The sequence below is a fragment of the Ailuropoda melanoleuca genome, chromosome 4 (assembly GCF_002007445.2).
Source record: "Ailuropoda melanoleuca isolate Jingjing chromosome 4, ASM200744v2, whole genome shotgun sequence".
NCBI lineage: Eukaryota > Metazoa > Chordata > Mammalia > Carnivora > Ursidae > Ailuropoda > Ailuropoda melanoleuca.
In genome coordinates, this window is record NC_048221.1 from 115,235,300 (window position 1) to 115,251,463 (window position 16,164).

General features: G+C 39.1%; 1 protein-coding gene across 1 annotated transcript in view; it reads left to right on the forward strand.

Moving 5' to 3' along the window:
- The window catches only part of FEZ2 (fasciculation and elongation protein zeta 2), a 49,589-nt gene that overhangs the window by 18,825 nt on the left and 14,600 nt on the right, over positions 1-16,164 (forward strand). The window contains exons 2-3 of the mRNA XM_034657292.1: positions 3,164-3,303; positions 9,189-9,308. Coding sequence (XP_034513183.1) covers positions 3,164-3,303; positions 9,189-9,308 — 260 coding nt within the window. The remainder of the gene's footprint in view (positions 1-3,163; positions 3,304-9,188; positions 9,309-16,164) is intronic.

Genomic DNA, 16,164 nt, shown 5'->3' on the forward strand with positions numbered 1-16,164 from the left:
GGGGGGGGGGCACTTTATTTGACTATCCCCAGTTATAATTTGGCTAAATAAGGGTTGTAATTAGGTACCAGGGTGTCACCCCCAAAAGATAGTAAAAGGAGTGGTGAAAGTGAGGGAACAGCATACTGGGGAAAGGAGCTGCAGAGAAGCTGAGAGTGCAAAGAGTGGAATAAAAACTGTGAACATGGATCCACAGGCATAGAAAGGGCCTTCCAGCCTTATGGTCTCCTTTCCTCTGTGAATAAGGTAGGAAGCTTGAGAAGAGGGATTTGGGAATGAGGGCCTGTAAACATGGCTTAGCAGTGGTTGGGACCTAGCTATGTTGGGGACCATATTGTCTCACTGGCACCCGTCTACAGTGTTCTGCCCAGTGTGGAGGGAAGAATTTATGACTGGATTTTGTATACACATGTATGCAGCCAGTAGCCAAAGATGACATTTTTGAAAGTCTATTCCTAGAGAAGATAATTTTATATATATGTAGATTTATATACTCTGAATCATTGAGACTCAGGACATTTCTGGATTAAAAAATGATAGTTGTGAGGCATTTGGGTTTGGCAAGAGTAACTTCTCAGAACAGGTTTGTGGTTTGTACACAGATGTTAAGGTTCCCTGTTTTTGCTTCGCCTGTACTGTCTAGAAAGTAGTTTTAGTCTTTACTTAAATCCTAGGTTGATGGAAAACAGTATTTTGTTACTCTTGATAATGTTATTTATTTATTTATTTATTTGACAGAGACTGCCAGTGAGAGAGGGAACACAAGCAGGGGGAGTGGGAGAGGATGAAGCAGGCTCCTAGCGGAGAAGCCCGATGTGGGGCCCGATGTGGGGCCTGATCCCAGAACGCCAGGATCACTCCCTAAGCCGAAGGCAGATGCTTAACGACTGCGCCACCCAGGCGCCCCTTGATAATGGTTTTTAGTAGATGATACGTTGGTAGTAATGCATGATTCTTGATTTGGGAATGCATAACAAATCTCTTTCTCTGTTTTCAGGGGCCGGGGCTGGTCACCGCTCCCTGTTCCTTCTCTGTTGTATACATCTCTCCATTGCTTATAGAGTCCATCCCTGCTCCTCTCAGTAGAGAGCTGAGAATTCTTTCACTCAGATAGTGCGTTGGCTTAGGGCATTTTATTTAACTTCTAACTTCTCTGAGCCCCACTTTTAGTTTTGGTTAAATATGGATTGCACTTATCTGCTATGGTTTCACTTTTGAAGTATAGCACATAAGATTCAATATCACAGGACTTTGACCTCCTGGAAAAAAGCTTTCCTGCTGGTTGTTTATGATTACTTGTAATACTTTATGATAAACGTAAAAGCAATTCGTGTCTTGACTGGAGAATTCTAGAAATCTTTCACTTAAGTCAGCCCTGTGTCCTTCAAACTATAATTACTCTGACCTTGGTGGAGATAGAGGACTGTCCTTCACTTTCTTGGAAGATCAAATTCACCCACAGTCTGTCCTACTGGGTGATGTATTCCACTCCACTTGTCTTCTTCGTCCATCCTCATTTAAGAAGAAGCAAGTAAGCAGTCCCTAAAACCCTGGACTGTCTTCACCTACTAGGATATCCTACTTGAGTTCCTAACCAGGGTTAGGTATATAGTCAGTTATTCAGTATCTGAAAGTCTTTTACCCAGGAAGGTTGGGATCAGAAATTCCGCAAGTTTAGCAATCCAGAGATGTTGCCTCCAATTGGAGTATTTGGCATTGAAGAAGGTTGTGTGATTCTAACAGAGAATAGGAATGAACTATGCATATGGGACATGTGCTGGGTAAACGAGCCAGTTTCCTAGAGCTTTTTGGGTTCACATTTTCATTGAGGCTAATGTGCATTCCAAAGCCAAACATCATTTTGGGATTTTATGTTTTTGGCAGTTATGGTCCCATTGCTTCTTCTCTTTAGCACCAAATCCCAAATTCATTAAATCAAGTATATTGCTTCTTTATTTTTAAGCTTGCATTCTTATTTTTATGCCTCCAGTGGTCTTGTTTTTGTCTCTTAGTGGCTTACACATTTGGAAAAAAAACAAACCCACTCAGTTATTTAAGGGCTTATGCATGGTTAGATATCTGCCATATATTTTAGTTTTTTTCTCTTATGATGTCTGTGTATCTCTGCCCATTAAGTAGCTTATATATGCAGTGTTTAAGTCACCCCAATTAAATTTCATCTCATATCTCTGAAGTCATTTTTTAATATAATGTCATGTTTTATTATGCTGTTATTACTTTGGTACTAAATCTGAATTTTGGTCATGAAGTTGGAGTTTGCTGTCCTTATCCAGTGTGGCTTGGGACTTTCCTAAAACAGCTCATTTGAAATAATGCTTATGAGTAATAGAGCTGGAAGTAATAGAGCTGTTACTCAAGCCTCTCATATTATAGAAGGGCGGCTTTTACCTAGAGAGGTTAAGGAACATGGCCAAAGACTCATTGTTTGAAGAAGAAAGGAAACGAGAGTCTGTGTTTCCTGAATTTTAGTCAAGCACCCTTTCATTTTACTCTGTTGCTTCCCTGAAATTGTTTGACAGTAAGGAAGGGTGATTGCATTGGCTATAACCTTGTGCGTTTTACTGTGAACTCCCCTTTCTTTCCTCCTTCATTTTATCTCAGTCCTTAGCATATTATATTACAAAATAGATATTAAACCCCAGTCTCACATCGAGACTGAATCCCTTCTTCAGGAAGGATAACACATTTTGGGTTAGAGAAAAGATTATTCACCCTATGAAATGATCAATAAATAAGTGCAAACCCAGCATACATACTACCCGTGTGGTTCTGGAAATACTACAGAAGCTCCTTGTATTTGAGTTTCCTCCTCTATGAAATGGGGATAATGATGGCTCTTCATAATATTGTTGTTGAGGATTAAATGAGTTGATCTATGTAAATTGCTTAGGTCAGTGCCTGGCACCTAGTATTGTGGAAATGCGAGCTGTTGACTTTGTGAGAGAGTTTTCTACCACTGCATCTTCCTCAGCACTTCTTGGCAGCTCAATGATCTGTCATTTAGTGTTCTTTAGGGGGCTCTTCTTTGTTGGTGTTCTTCTGGAAAACAGGAGGCCTTCCGTGGTTTTGCTTTGACATTTTTTGTTTTTTCTTTCGCTATAGTTTTGGTATTTGTTTAACAAAAGACGTATGGGATGTTAACTTTCATTGATTGTAGTTTTCTTCTTTTTAAGGATTTGGAATGCCCTGACAGACAATTATGGAAACGTAATGCCTGTAGACTGGAAGTCATCCCATACCAGGACTTTGCATTTGCTTACACTGAACCTCTCAGAAAAAGGGGTAAGTTAGGAATTGAGCGAGTAGTTTCTGAATAACTGATTCTGATAATAGAACTCAAAAATAGTCTTTCTATTTAACACAAATTCATTGGATTGCCTTTTATTTCCAAGTTTATAGCTATTGATGTGGCCCTCTGTTGCCATCTTGGCTCCACTACTGCCAGCTTGGCTCGCACTTTCCTCCAGTTCTTCCCAAGCACACACTCACTTTTGTATGTTTAGCCAAATCTTCCTCACCTGGATACGAACACCAGTGATCAGCCTTTTTATCTGAGCTTAACTAGCACCATTTCGGTGTGCTGAGAAAACTGGGTAATATATTGAGGGTACTGGAAATGCAACATCGAGTTAGCTTTCTGATGAATTTAAGGACTCGTGGGACATGATATGTTTTCTGATGCCTGTGTGTTCCTGTGAGTATTCGAGAACCCTTGAAAGACTTTAGAGTTCTTGGCTACCTGTTTGAGGCTGCTGGGGATTTCTTGGGATTGTAAAGTGAAGGTGTCTTGGGTAAGAAATGTGAACACAAGTGGTGGGACAGCTCGGGGGGAGTAGGTGAGGGAGGGTCATTGTTTTAAGTGGAAAAGCACAGTGCTACGTTTATCTAAAGGTGAGGAGAAACAGCCAAGTTATGTAAGTTTCAGGGGCTGTTTAAGTTTTTTACCATGTAACAGTGTAAACCCGTGCCAGACCTTTTGGCATGCTCTGTGTTTCATTAAGTCTATCTGTGTAATTGAGAGTATAATGCAGTGGGGCTGTATCTTAAATAGTACTATTAATGTTTTATGAAAACGATTTTCTCAAATATATGACTCAGGACAGCCTGCTGCCTATTATTTTCTAGTAAAATATAGAGTTCTGCCTGCATTTCCCAGTACTCCAGTAGATAGAGAAATCTTACTGTATGTTCCAGTTCTCAACCCCACTAAGCTATTCTGCTGACTGACCTGGCATACATTTCGGGAAGAGGAATAAAACGACATACCTTATGATCTGTCTTCTGTTTATTTAGACCCTGGCTATCATTTTGGGCTTGGTTCAACTTTCCCTTCCTCTCTGAAGCTCTCTATTACTGTTTTAGCCTTTGCTGATCACACGGAATTATACAATTTTAGAGTTGGAAGCGACTTTAAAGGACACTTAATCCAACCTCTCACTTGGGGGGATTCCCCATCTACAGCCTCTCTGACAGATGGCCATTTAGCCATGGCCTCAATCCCTGTGTGGAAGGAAAATGCAGTGCTCTCTGTGGGAATCGGTTACACTGGTGGGGGTGTGAAAATCTTCAAGGACTTATCTGTCCCACAGAATTTAGCCTTGTTGTCTCCTGGGTACTGGTCCCCACAGCACTTTGTCCATGTCTCAGACCATTACTTTGTTCTCTTATTAATCATATGTTTTGGGGTTTGTCATTAGATTTTGATTTGCCGGTAGCAAATCTGTTTAGTCTTTTCAGTAACTACCACTGTGCATGGCACATAGTGAGTACTAGGACAAGTGTCTGTTGAGTGAATGAATGAATAATCTCATCAATGAGACCATAAGGTTCGAGAACATGACGGAAAGTTCTTTTTTTAAAAAAAATAGGTAATTTCTACATTATTTAACATAGTGCTAAATCTGTGATAGCCCATCAGTGCGTATTTTGTTTGTTTGACATATTAAAAAATAGCTTAGAAGAGGTCCTTTCATGGCTTCAGATTGAAGTGCATTAGCAGCATGAATGGGACACTGTAATTTAGTTTCATTGACTAAAATACATCTTGTATTGTTCTTAGATTGCATCTTGGGAAGTCGCTCCCTTTTTCCACCTTCTGATTGTTGTTTTCAATGCCAGAGTAATGCTATAGCCAAGGGTAGTGATTAGTAGTGACTTGGAGTTTAATATTAGTAACTGATCTTAATTATAAAAGCCTTATCTGGAAAACTCAGCAGATTAAAATGGACAAGTGACCATCCACCTGTCATCTACCTTTCGTGACACAACTATCCAGGTGATGAATAAGAACTGAAATTAGAACTCTCTTCCTCAGGAAGGAGTAACGCACATTAAGTTCCTGAAGAACAAGGAATTATGTAAGAAGCAACCTTTTCATTCTATTAAATAGCATATTGTTACATTTTTTTAAACCTGAGGTCCTTTATTTAGTATTGCCTACTGTGTGCTCTATTCTTTCCATAACTGAATTATGTTGAATTTGCCTTTGGAAGCATCCTTTAGATTATTCCCTTTGTGAAACAGGATCTATAGGAAATTTTTTTCTTGACGGAGGGAGAAGACATTTCTTTGCATTAGGATGAGAAAAACATTCAGGAAAACCACCATTTGCCACATTTCAGCTTTTAATTTTTCTTTCATTGAAGTTCAAGATGGCACACTTCTAAATTTGATGAGTCTTTCTACAGTAAGGCAACTAGTACGTTCCAGATTCTTACATGGGCACATTTTTTCCATTTGAAGCAGCTTCAGTTTCGTACAGGGCAATAGAACCACCAGCTCTGTATCTAAACTGGCACGGGAAGGAGTGATGGGAATGCTTGGCAAAGAGAAGACATACTGATACTGAAATGGGAGAGTGAATAATGATACCCATGACAGCCAAGGTTAGTTTTCAAAGCTGAAAGGGATTCCAGCCCTTAACATACGCCATCTCTGTGGGAAATGGACTTGGCTCAGTCCCTGGAAAGATGATCTGGGGTCATTATTTCTGTTGTTATGGAAATTTATTCTAATGGTTTACTGGTATCACTCATGTGTTTTGGCAATAGCTATAAAAACTATTCTAAATCCAGTGCCATTTTTGAATATGCTTATATGGTAGAAGGCTTCTAAATCATACTGCCATTAGAACATCTCTTGTGCCGACTCCTTCCTCCTCCCATGACCATTTTTTTTCAAGGACAGGGACTTTGTTTTATGCACCTTTTTATCTTCAAGAGCAGAGGCAGGAAAAAGATAATATCTTCCTTAGGAGTCATTTTAAAATGAAAACTTTGATTTGTCTGTAAGGGAAAAAATAAATCTATGGTCCTCCAATTATAACGAAGATTGATTTTGGGAAGTGTTGAAATTTAAGGATCTGCGAAGATAATTGCTGGGTCTGCTCCCCATCATCCATACACCCTTATAACTAGACTGTGGCACTTTTCATCTCAACTTCTATAGTCTTGAAGTCAAACATTCTCTCTCACCAAGACCCTAAGCTCTTGATCTTTCACAGTCCTTATTAAGAGGGTAACTGCATTGGTTTAAAAAGTACTAGAACTAGTATAGGACTTAAAATGAAAAAGCAGCCTCTGCCCTCCCTACCCCATCCTTGCTTTCCACTTACCAGACACAGCCACTTTCAACTCCTTGAACTGTTTCTTCTGACATGCTCTCATCATTTTACTTAAATTTTTTTTTTTTTCAACTTTAGACTTTATCCATTTACTTTCTACGCAGAGGATGAGGGGTTAGGTCTCTGTCGGTCCTCCCTCCAACCCTCAACACCATAACCCTCATGAAAACTTTCCCTTCCCTTGTCTTCCCAATATCATTATATAAAAATACTTGATTAAATTAATCTTCATCATTTATATTGACTGTTTAAATGTTTACAGTTTGCCCATTTCGGTACATCGTGAGTACATTTCCTCTAGTAATTTTTTTGTTTTTTTTCTTAGGATAATTATCATTGCCTTTTTGTGGTTCATTTAAGCTATCAGTAGTTCATAAATTCAGCCTTAACGGAGCTGTAAAACTCATTTTAGCAAGTGACATACACCAGAGAATCTGTCAGTGTCTCTGCCTCTGTTTCTGTCATGCTTTTCTTGATGCCTCATGCAGTGACAGTTGTCATCTGAGCTGTTTACTCTCCAGGTGATCATTCTGGGAATCTGTACTTCACCATCATTACAAGAATTCCCCCACTTCTTTCTTGTATTAGATCCCAGGTCTGCTTCCTTTCTGGTTTTCCTCCTGGTTTTAATGGAGTGTATTCTGCAGTAACTTTCTGAGAAAAGGGTGTGTGAGGTGAAATACTTCGAGAACTTGAATGCCTGTAAATTTGTTTATTCTAAGCTCCCAACTAATTGTTAGTTTAGTTGGAGATAGGATTCTAGGCTGAAATTTATTTGTTTATTTATTTATTTTTTAATTTTAATTTTTTATTATGTTATATTAGTCAGCATGGAAATAACATTGACTTTTTTTTCCCCTTACTACTTTTGTTGCTGTTGAGAGTTCGAAAGACATTTTGATTCTTGATCCTTTTAATGTGATGGTTTTTTCTCTCTGGAAGCTTTTAGATTCTTTTTTTTCACACAGTGTTCTGAAAGTCCACAACGATATGCTGAAGGCCATGTGCAGGTCTTTGCTAGGCCGATGGCACAGTGAAGACTAAACTGAGGACGTGTATCATCACTGAGTTACAACTTGGACTTGCAGTATGTGGTAGGACAGGTCTCAGAGTCCTGATGTGGCTCCTCTCCCAGCCTGATGTTCTGAAAGCAGCACGCCAGCGGTTCCTTGCCCTTCTTCACGGCAAGTTTCTGACTTGGTGGGTTGTATTTGCCATTACACTTTGGATGCTCCTGTGTGAAGAACTAGGGAGGCAGTAGGGACCTACATCCCCTCAATTCTGTCTTCAATTTCATGTATATCCTCTGTACTGGCAAATAAAATAATTTTTTCAGGTAAAATATTATTCTTTAGATTATGTACTATCTCAGAGAAATGCATGGTTGCTTCTTACCGAGCTCCTTGCTGCCCATTTATTCTTCAGGAACTCTGTGAGAGGTACTCCTTTCTGAAGACGGGGGCTCTAATTTTAGTTCTGTGCATCCTCTGAATAGTCCTGTCATGGTAGGTGGATGATCACTTGTCCATTTTCATCTGCTGCATTTTCCAAATAAGGCTTTACAATTAGGACTAGTACAAATTCTTGGTCATGATGATCGGTGTGGGCAGGTTAAGGTAAACCAGCTAGGTAGGCATGGTGTGATAACCCAGGGCTGGCAGCAGCAAGCAATACTAGCACCCCCTGGCATGAAGGGTAAGGAGAGGAAGAAGTTACCAGAACCTAGAGAGAGTAGCTGTGGGGGAAGAGGGCTGCTTGACAGGATCTGCTGCTTTTTGGTAGTCTGACTGGGAAGGAGACAGCAGAATGAATGTCCAGCTCTCACCTTCCCACCTTCCAGTCTCCTGCTAATGTGTGCCAGTGTTTTTTAACCCAACTGGAAGCCAGAAGTCAAGGGCGTCCTTTGACTTAGTCCATAAAGTTCAGCCTCCTGAGGCCCAGAGCAGGGTGGAAAATGGCAGTGAGGCAAATGGAAACCTCCAGCACAGTTAGGTTGAAAGATGTTCTTGGAACCTACAGAGATTTTATTTTTGGAAGAAGAGCTGTTCGTCTGTAAGGCAAAGTATGACTCTTATGGACAGTGCTAGGGAGTAGATTCCAAATCTTTTACCCTGAATATTAGAAGTTAGTTTGGAAGTAATCAACTTTATGTTATCTGTGGAATTTTAACATACACCAATCTTAGATGTTAACTAAATACCATTTGCTGCTAACCCACCCATTACCTCCCTCCCCTGTCTCCTATAATTCCCTATGACTTCCTAACAAATACTATACGTAACACTCTTCCCCAGGGGAAAGCAGCCAAGTGTGTGTTGGTATTGGGCATTAGGGGACGCATGCGGCAGCTCAGCCATTTCATATTTATTTTCCATTCCCGCCGTTTGTGTGTGAGGTGAATATGTAAAGCACTTCACACACTGCCTGGCACGGAGTGATCGTAATCATGTCTCCCTTTCCAGGGAAGGCCCTTCTTTACCCACACACTGTGACTTTGTTGTGATCAGAATGTCCTGCTTTTAACAGTGGGTTATTTTGCTTTTAGGTAAGTGACAGTTTGCTCTTTGATACATCAGACGATGAGGAGCTGAGAGAACAACTGGATATGCATTCAATCATCGTCTCCTGCGTTAACGAAGAGCCCCTCTTCACTGCGGATCAGGTATAGAGGAGACATTCGTCCAGGAAAGGAAAAGGGACCCTCGAGCTGAAAAACGGTTTCATACTGTGGCAATAAGGGATGGGTTGTTGACATTTACTTATTTTTCCTGCATTTTCTGTTTATGTAGGCTTATCAGTTAACTCCTCCACTGAGAAAAGAAGTTGTATGTAATCTGAAGCAGACAGGATTATGTTAGTTGGGCAGATTTTTCAATACAGGCACTTTCCCAGTATAGGCCTTGTTAAAACAGCACAGCAAGTTACTAAGGGAGGGTTATTGCTTCAACTGAACTCCTAAAAAATACTGTGAATTTTGTATGTTTTTTAGAGTTAGCAAGACGTGCCAAACTATGCTATATCTGTGCGGAAAATACCTACCTTCTCTAAAAGCCTGTGTAAAAATCATTAGCACTTATTGGAGGTACATATTGTGCACCCAGAAAGAAGTGAGCATTATTCCTGTGGAATGCTCTAATAATGTCAACCCTGTATTCATTTAAACCACTTGAATCAGCTTTCTCATTGTCTGAATACTCTTCCCACTTGCGTCGTGTTGTCAGACTGCGGTGCAAGAGCTTCCTCCTGCAATAACGTGCTCTGTGGCTTCTCTGACTGTGGACACTACCACATTAAATTTCTAGGCTGGAAAGATGAGCTCAGTAAAGAGATATGTTATGGCAAGTTTGGGAGGAGTCCATTAAAAATGTGCCATTTTGATGCTCCTTAGTCACATTTGTGGTTGGATTTTTCTAGGCCTGGAGAGTACGGTGCTTAAAATGCCAGATAATGGGGTACAGGGCTGTGGGAGATGGAGCATGATATCCCAGGGAAATATGTGACCCTGAGAGTTCATTGCCTCCTCAGTGATCTGTCTGCCTGAACGCATAAGCCGTTCCTGCTCCTAAGACTTAGAGAAGTAAATTCTGCGTCTTCTCCAGTGTTTCACTGTGCTCTTTCACAATGCCCATTTGAGAAAATCTTCTTACTAATTAACATAACCCTCACCTCCTTCAGATTTACTCTTCTTTTTCCTCAGTACAAGTATTACATCTTAAGCTTGCTGATTCATCCTGTATTTTTTCTAATAGGGTTTTTTTTTTTTTTAACTCTTACATCTATTTTTTCTAACTGTTGAGTAATTTTTCTGGTTTTAAGTTCTCAGTGACTTTTATATCCTTCTCAACTTTTAAATGTGGAGCAGGACAAGATACTATTATAAGAGTTGAGCAGTGTCGACACGACAGTAGATCATTGTTTGAAAGACAGATACTTCTGAAATTTTCCTACTTTTGTGCAGTTTTGTTTTTTTCTCTTTTAAGTTTCTACATTTCAAGTAATTTTTGAGTATCTCTTAATCTTCCATTGAGTTAATACATGAAATTCTTTTTCTGCTGTTAAAGGAAAATTTTGTTGCTGTAGAGGTGATTTTTTGCTTTACGTATCAATTTTTTATACTTTCCGTTTTTTTAAATTTTACGTCAATTTGATGAAATGCTTTAGATTGAGCACTGGCATGTGGCATATGGTGTATTATCCGTCATTTGCTTTCTTTTGACTATCACTGTAAACAGAGATAGAGACAGCCAGCGAGAGAGGGAACACAAGCAGGGGGAGTGGGAGAGGAAGAAGCGGGCTCATCGCGGAGGAGCCTGATGTGGGACTCGATCCCGTAACGCCGGGATCATGGAGCCGAAGGCAGACGCTTAACCACTGTGCCACCCAGGCGCCCCAGTAACAAAACCTTTAATCAGGTTACTAATGGCATTGCTCAGCTTGTGGTACTGGTTCCGTCTATAAGCTGGAAAAAGACCATTCTATCTGTGATACCAGGAGCCAGAAATCTGTGATTCTGAAAAGAGTGGTAGGTAGCCCAGAAGAACCCTAAAGTGAAACGGCCAATTGGATAAACAGATTGCAGAAGATATTACCTTGTTAGACGTTTTATGTAACATGCAGTTTGGGCAAGGCCTGTCTTTCTGAGTAAGCTATCATCAGTGATACAAATGCCTAAAAATTGGTGACCTTCTTACATTTATCATGTGTTATATGTTTTCTAATAACACTGGTCACTTTTTTCTTTTTACTTTGGATATTTTTGTTTTATTAGCAGGACTTGGTTTTCTTTCCTGAAGCATGGAGTAGGTTCCTTCCATTTTTCCTTAAATCTTTCATTGAAACAAAACCTCCATTTGTAATTGGTATAACACTTTATCCATATTTGCTAGCTCTTCTCTTTGGGTGGGAACAGAGCAGAGTTAAACTCTTTATGTGTTAATTTTGGAGACATTTTGTTTTGAACATTTTCTGTAGTGAAAAAAGAATTGGGGGCTTAGGGATGCTATTTAGAGCATTAGACAGTTTTGGGGGGCATGGAAATACTATTAAATATTAAAGTATTGAGTATCTTATACAAGTGAAATATTATCTTCATTTGTTTTAATTTTTAAAATCTGCTACATGTTGGATAAGGTAATATCCATACATTCATTCAGTAGCAATATACATTCATTCAGTAGATACTTGCAGAGTGTCTTCCTTGTGCCAGGCACTGTTGAAAATACAGTGGCAAGTAAAGCAGACAAGGCCCATGGCCTCTTGGAGTTTATATTCTAATGAGGGAGACAGGCGATGAACAAAGAAAGAATGACTAGACAGTGTAATTGCTGATACTAATAAATGCCACCAAGACAATAAAAGGCTGGGTAAGGCGGTTGATAGCAATGCTGTTGGGGAGTGTTTTTGATAGAGTGGGCACTATGTCACTGTTCCTTCTGATGAGCAAGGTAGGCTGTCCTGTCTTTTTCCAGTTCTCTGTTGGGAGGGGAGGTTAGAGGAGTAGATCTTCTGAGACTCAAGAGAGCAGAAAACTTTATATCTTTTCTGTCCTGTTGTTCAGCATCACGAGAAAGAGAGGGGTGGGGGAGGAGTTTGGAATGGTTGATGGGTACTGTCCGTTAATCACTATGGTGACCTGCATGCATCTTTTTGAACTGCCCATGCTGTTTTGGGCCTTGGTGCTTTTCTATATGCCAGTCCCTTTTCTGGAGTGGCCCTCTGTTCCTGTTTTGCCCAGTCCACTTGGGAGATTTTTTTTTTTTTTAATTTGACCTTCAAAATCCTGGACAAGCATTGTCTTCCTTTCTTAGAACCTTCCTCGATGACTTTTCCTCCAATGCAGAATTGACTACTCTCTCCTTCTTTTGGGGTTGGTATTATTCCTCTTGACTCTTTCTGTTGGCACTGTCACACTATATTATAGTTTTTTGTTTTCATATCTGTCTGTCATGCTTCTCTAAGGATAGGAAATGTCACTCTATCTTTATATCCTTAGGTATAACATTAGGTACTAACAAATTTCTGCTAATAAACGTGTGAGAGAGAGAAACTTGCAAATCTGTATTTGTCCCTAGGGTCTTTCTGTCAGGTGCCAAACCCTCAGAGGCCGAGGAGGCTATTGATTAAGAATTTTGGGTTAAGAGCTGTATTTTAGTCCCACTCCTGCTGCTGGGTACATCTCCCTTTGAGTTTTGAGTTTTGGGAGGATTAAATGAAATAATGTATGGAAGACTGGCATATATCCTAGTAAATGCTAGTTATTATATATCCAACTGCCTACTAGTTATTTCTCTCTGAAATTTATCAAACTAAAGTTACCATTTTCCTAAAGTGGAATTTATTTATTATATATTTTTCTTTTCGTTAGTGGAACAGTCTATTCACTCACTGAAATCAGTGCAATTTCCAAGTCAAAGGATATGCAGTTTTGGAGGGTTTTAAACAACCATCTTTTCATATAGTTCTACACAAATGAAACCCACTAATAGCATAACTGAGCGGCCATTTCCCCACACCTCCAACCAACGATGGGTATTGTTAACCTTTTGATATACACAGATCTGAAAGGTAAACAATGGTTTGATCTGTTGACTTCTTTTGTATTCTTCTGTGAGTTGCCTATTAAGTCGCTTTTGAGATGTTTTTTGTATTTATTTATGAGGGTACACATACTTCTGATCTCATAGTATCATACTCTGTTGTCATCATTGGATTAAATCTCACCTGGGAAGGAATGCAGCCTTCCCAAAAGCTCATTCACATTGTTTCATTGTTTAGCATCCTGCCTAGTTTTTGGTTCATTGCACATCACTTAATGCCTGTTTGTTGAATTGAAACTTCGTTATAAAGGAGATAGAATCTCACAGGATTTGGATTTGTCCTATTTGAGTTGTTATTCTATCAGGGATTTTCTTGTTGCCAGTCTTTTGTTTATGTCGTATAGCGTCACAGACTATTGGATTTCAGTGGCAGTTCACATGAGTACAAGAACAAGTCAAAGTATACCAGTTATGTTTTAATTTAACAGTTGTCACCTAGAATTATCTGAAGTTGTAAAGACATGAGTGTTTACTTGCTTGGCATCATACCTCACTATAGGGATGCAATGGACATATTTCCTCCTTTAGGATCCAGTAATGTTTTCAAATTAAAAGTCACATGTGTCTTTTCTGTTTGCCGTAATCACTTTGAGCTTTCAAGAGAGAGTAAGTCTCTTGTGTTGGACTTAAGCACCAGCAAAAATAAATAGTTGCTTCAGTCTAACCTGAAGAAGTTAATTTTGAAAACTTTTGGGGTATTAGGAATCAGTAACTCTGTTGTAAAAAGAATTATATTTCCCTATTGCTTTTGGGGGCTGGGGAGATAACTGCCTAAAGATGGGGAGAGCTAGACTATGGCTGATACTCGTTAGTATATATACCTTTCTTTCACAGGTGCACTGCTCTGTATTTATGACTCAGCTCATATTATGATGAATAGTCAAATTTATTTTGTTTCTCTTTTACATGCAGAAATGCCCCAGTAATAGTTTTTCATTTAATCTTCACCAAAGCTGACTTTAAGAGAAATTTATTTTCATTTAGATAGCTCTTATTAGATTGTTCTGAAGTTATTCCAATTTGTGCCAGCTCCTAGCTTAGAAGGATCTTTTTTGACACTACTACTTGAATTTGAGGCTTTTGTTTAAAGTAAGATGGACCTAGTTTTTTTTCTTCCCTTCTTTTTAATTTGGAATTTTCAAATTTTACATTTGCTAAGATGATTTAGACTGAGGATTAACAAGGCAAACTACTGTCTGAGGGCCAAATTTGACCTCTGCCTGTTTTATAAATAAAGTTTTATTGGAACATAGCCATGTCCATTCATTTCCAAATGTTCTATGGCTGCTTTGGTGTTACAAGGACAGAACTGAATAGTTGTGACAGACTATGTGGACTGCAAACTGTTAACTCTCTGGCTTTTTATAGGAAAAGTTTGCCAACCCCTGATTTAGACTAAAATTTAATAAACTTAAAAAATTTGAAGAAAAAATACAAACTCCATTTAAAGTGAATTTATATAGAAGATCACTATATTGTGACTAAAATTTATTATAAAATGTAGCCCTGTTTTATCTAAGAATGTATTGAATTGTTCTTTTCTTCAGGGCCCCATCCAGTAGCCTGAGTTGTGCCTATAGGTGGTGATGCCTTGGCCAGTCCATCTCCAAGCCACTTGCCTAAGGCAGTCTGCCTAGCAATAGACCTTTGTGCTCTAAGTGTCAGATTCCCAGTAGCTAAGTGAATACAGCCAGCAGGTAGACCAGTTGTCTCTAGATCTGGGGCCAAATGAAAAACTTAAAAATGCTGGCAGTCTTCTGGGTACACTGTATTTATAGACAGTAATAGAAGTAGTTAAGGTAGAGGAGAAGTAGGAAAGGAGCTGATCCCCCTCCATCACTTTTTCTAAGTAGTGGTACTCAAGAGGATAAAGTCCACCCTATATATGGGAATGTAAATATTAACATGTTTTCGACAGTAATGTTGGTTATATTTGATAGCATTTCTCTGCAGTTTTCTTTTCTCCCTTTTTTCTTGAAGTATAGTTGACACACAATGTTATATTAGTTTCAGGTGTATAGCATAGTGATAAGGCAACTCTATACATTATGCTGTGCTCATCACAAGTGTAGCTGCCATCTGTCACCATACAACGCTATTACAGTAACATTGTCTATATTTCCTATGCTGCACCTTTCATCGTGTGACTTATTCATTCCATAACTGGAAGCCTGTACCTCCCATTCACCTTCACCCATTTGTACCTCCCTCCCCCTGGCAACCACCAGCTTGTTCTCTGTATTTATGGGTCTGTTTCTGGTGTTTGTTTATTTTTTCATTTACTTTTTAGATTCCACACATAAGTGAAATCCTGTGGTATTTGTATGACTTATTCACTTAGCATAATACCCTGTAGGTCCATCCATGTTGTTGCAAATGCTAAGAATCCATTCTTTTTTATGGCTGAATAATATTCCGCCACATCTTTATCCCTTTATCTATTGATGGGCATATTTTGACTATTGTAAATAATGCTGCAGTAAATATAGGGGGTGCATGTATCTTTTTGAATTGGTGTTTTTGTTTTCCTTGGGTAAATACCCAGTAGTGAATCATATGGTATTTCTATTTTTCATTTTTTTGAGGAGTCTCCATGTTGTTTTCCATAGTGGTTGCATCAATTTACATTCCCACTAACAGTGCATGAGGATTCCCTTTTCTCCACATCCTTACCAACATTTGTTACTTCTTGTTTTTTTGATACTAGCCACTCTGACAAGTATGAGATGATATCTCATTGGGGTTTTGATTTGTTATTTCCCTGATGGTTAGTGATGTTGTACATCTTTTCATATTTCTGTTGGCCTTTTGTTGTCTTTGGAAAAATGTTTATTCAGGTCCTCTGCCCATTTCTTTTTTTTTTTTTTTTAAATTATATTATGTTAATCACCATACAGTACATCCCCGGATTCCGATGTAAAGTTC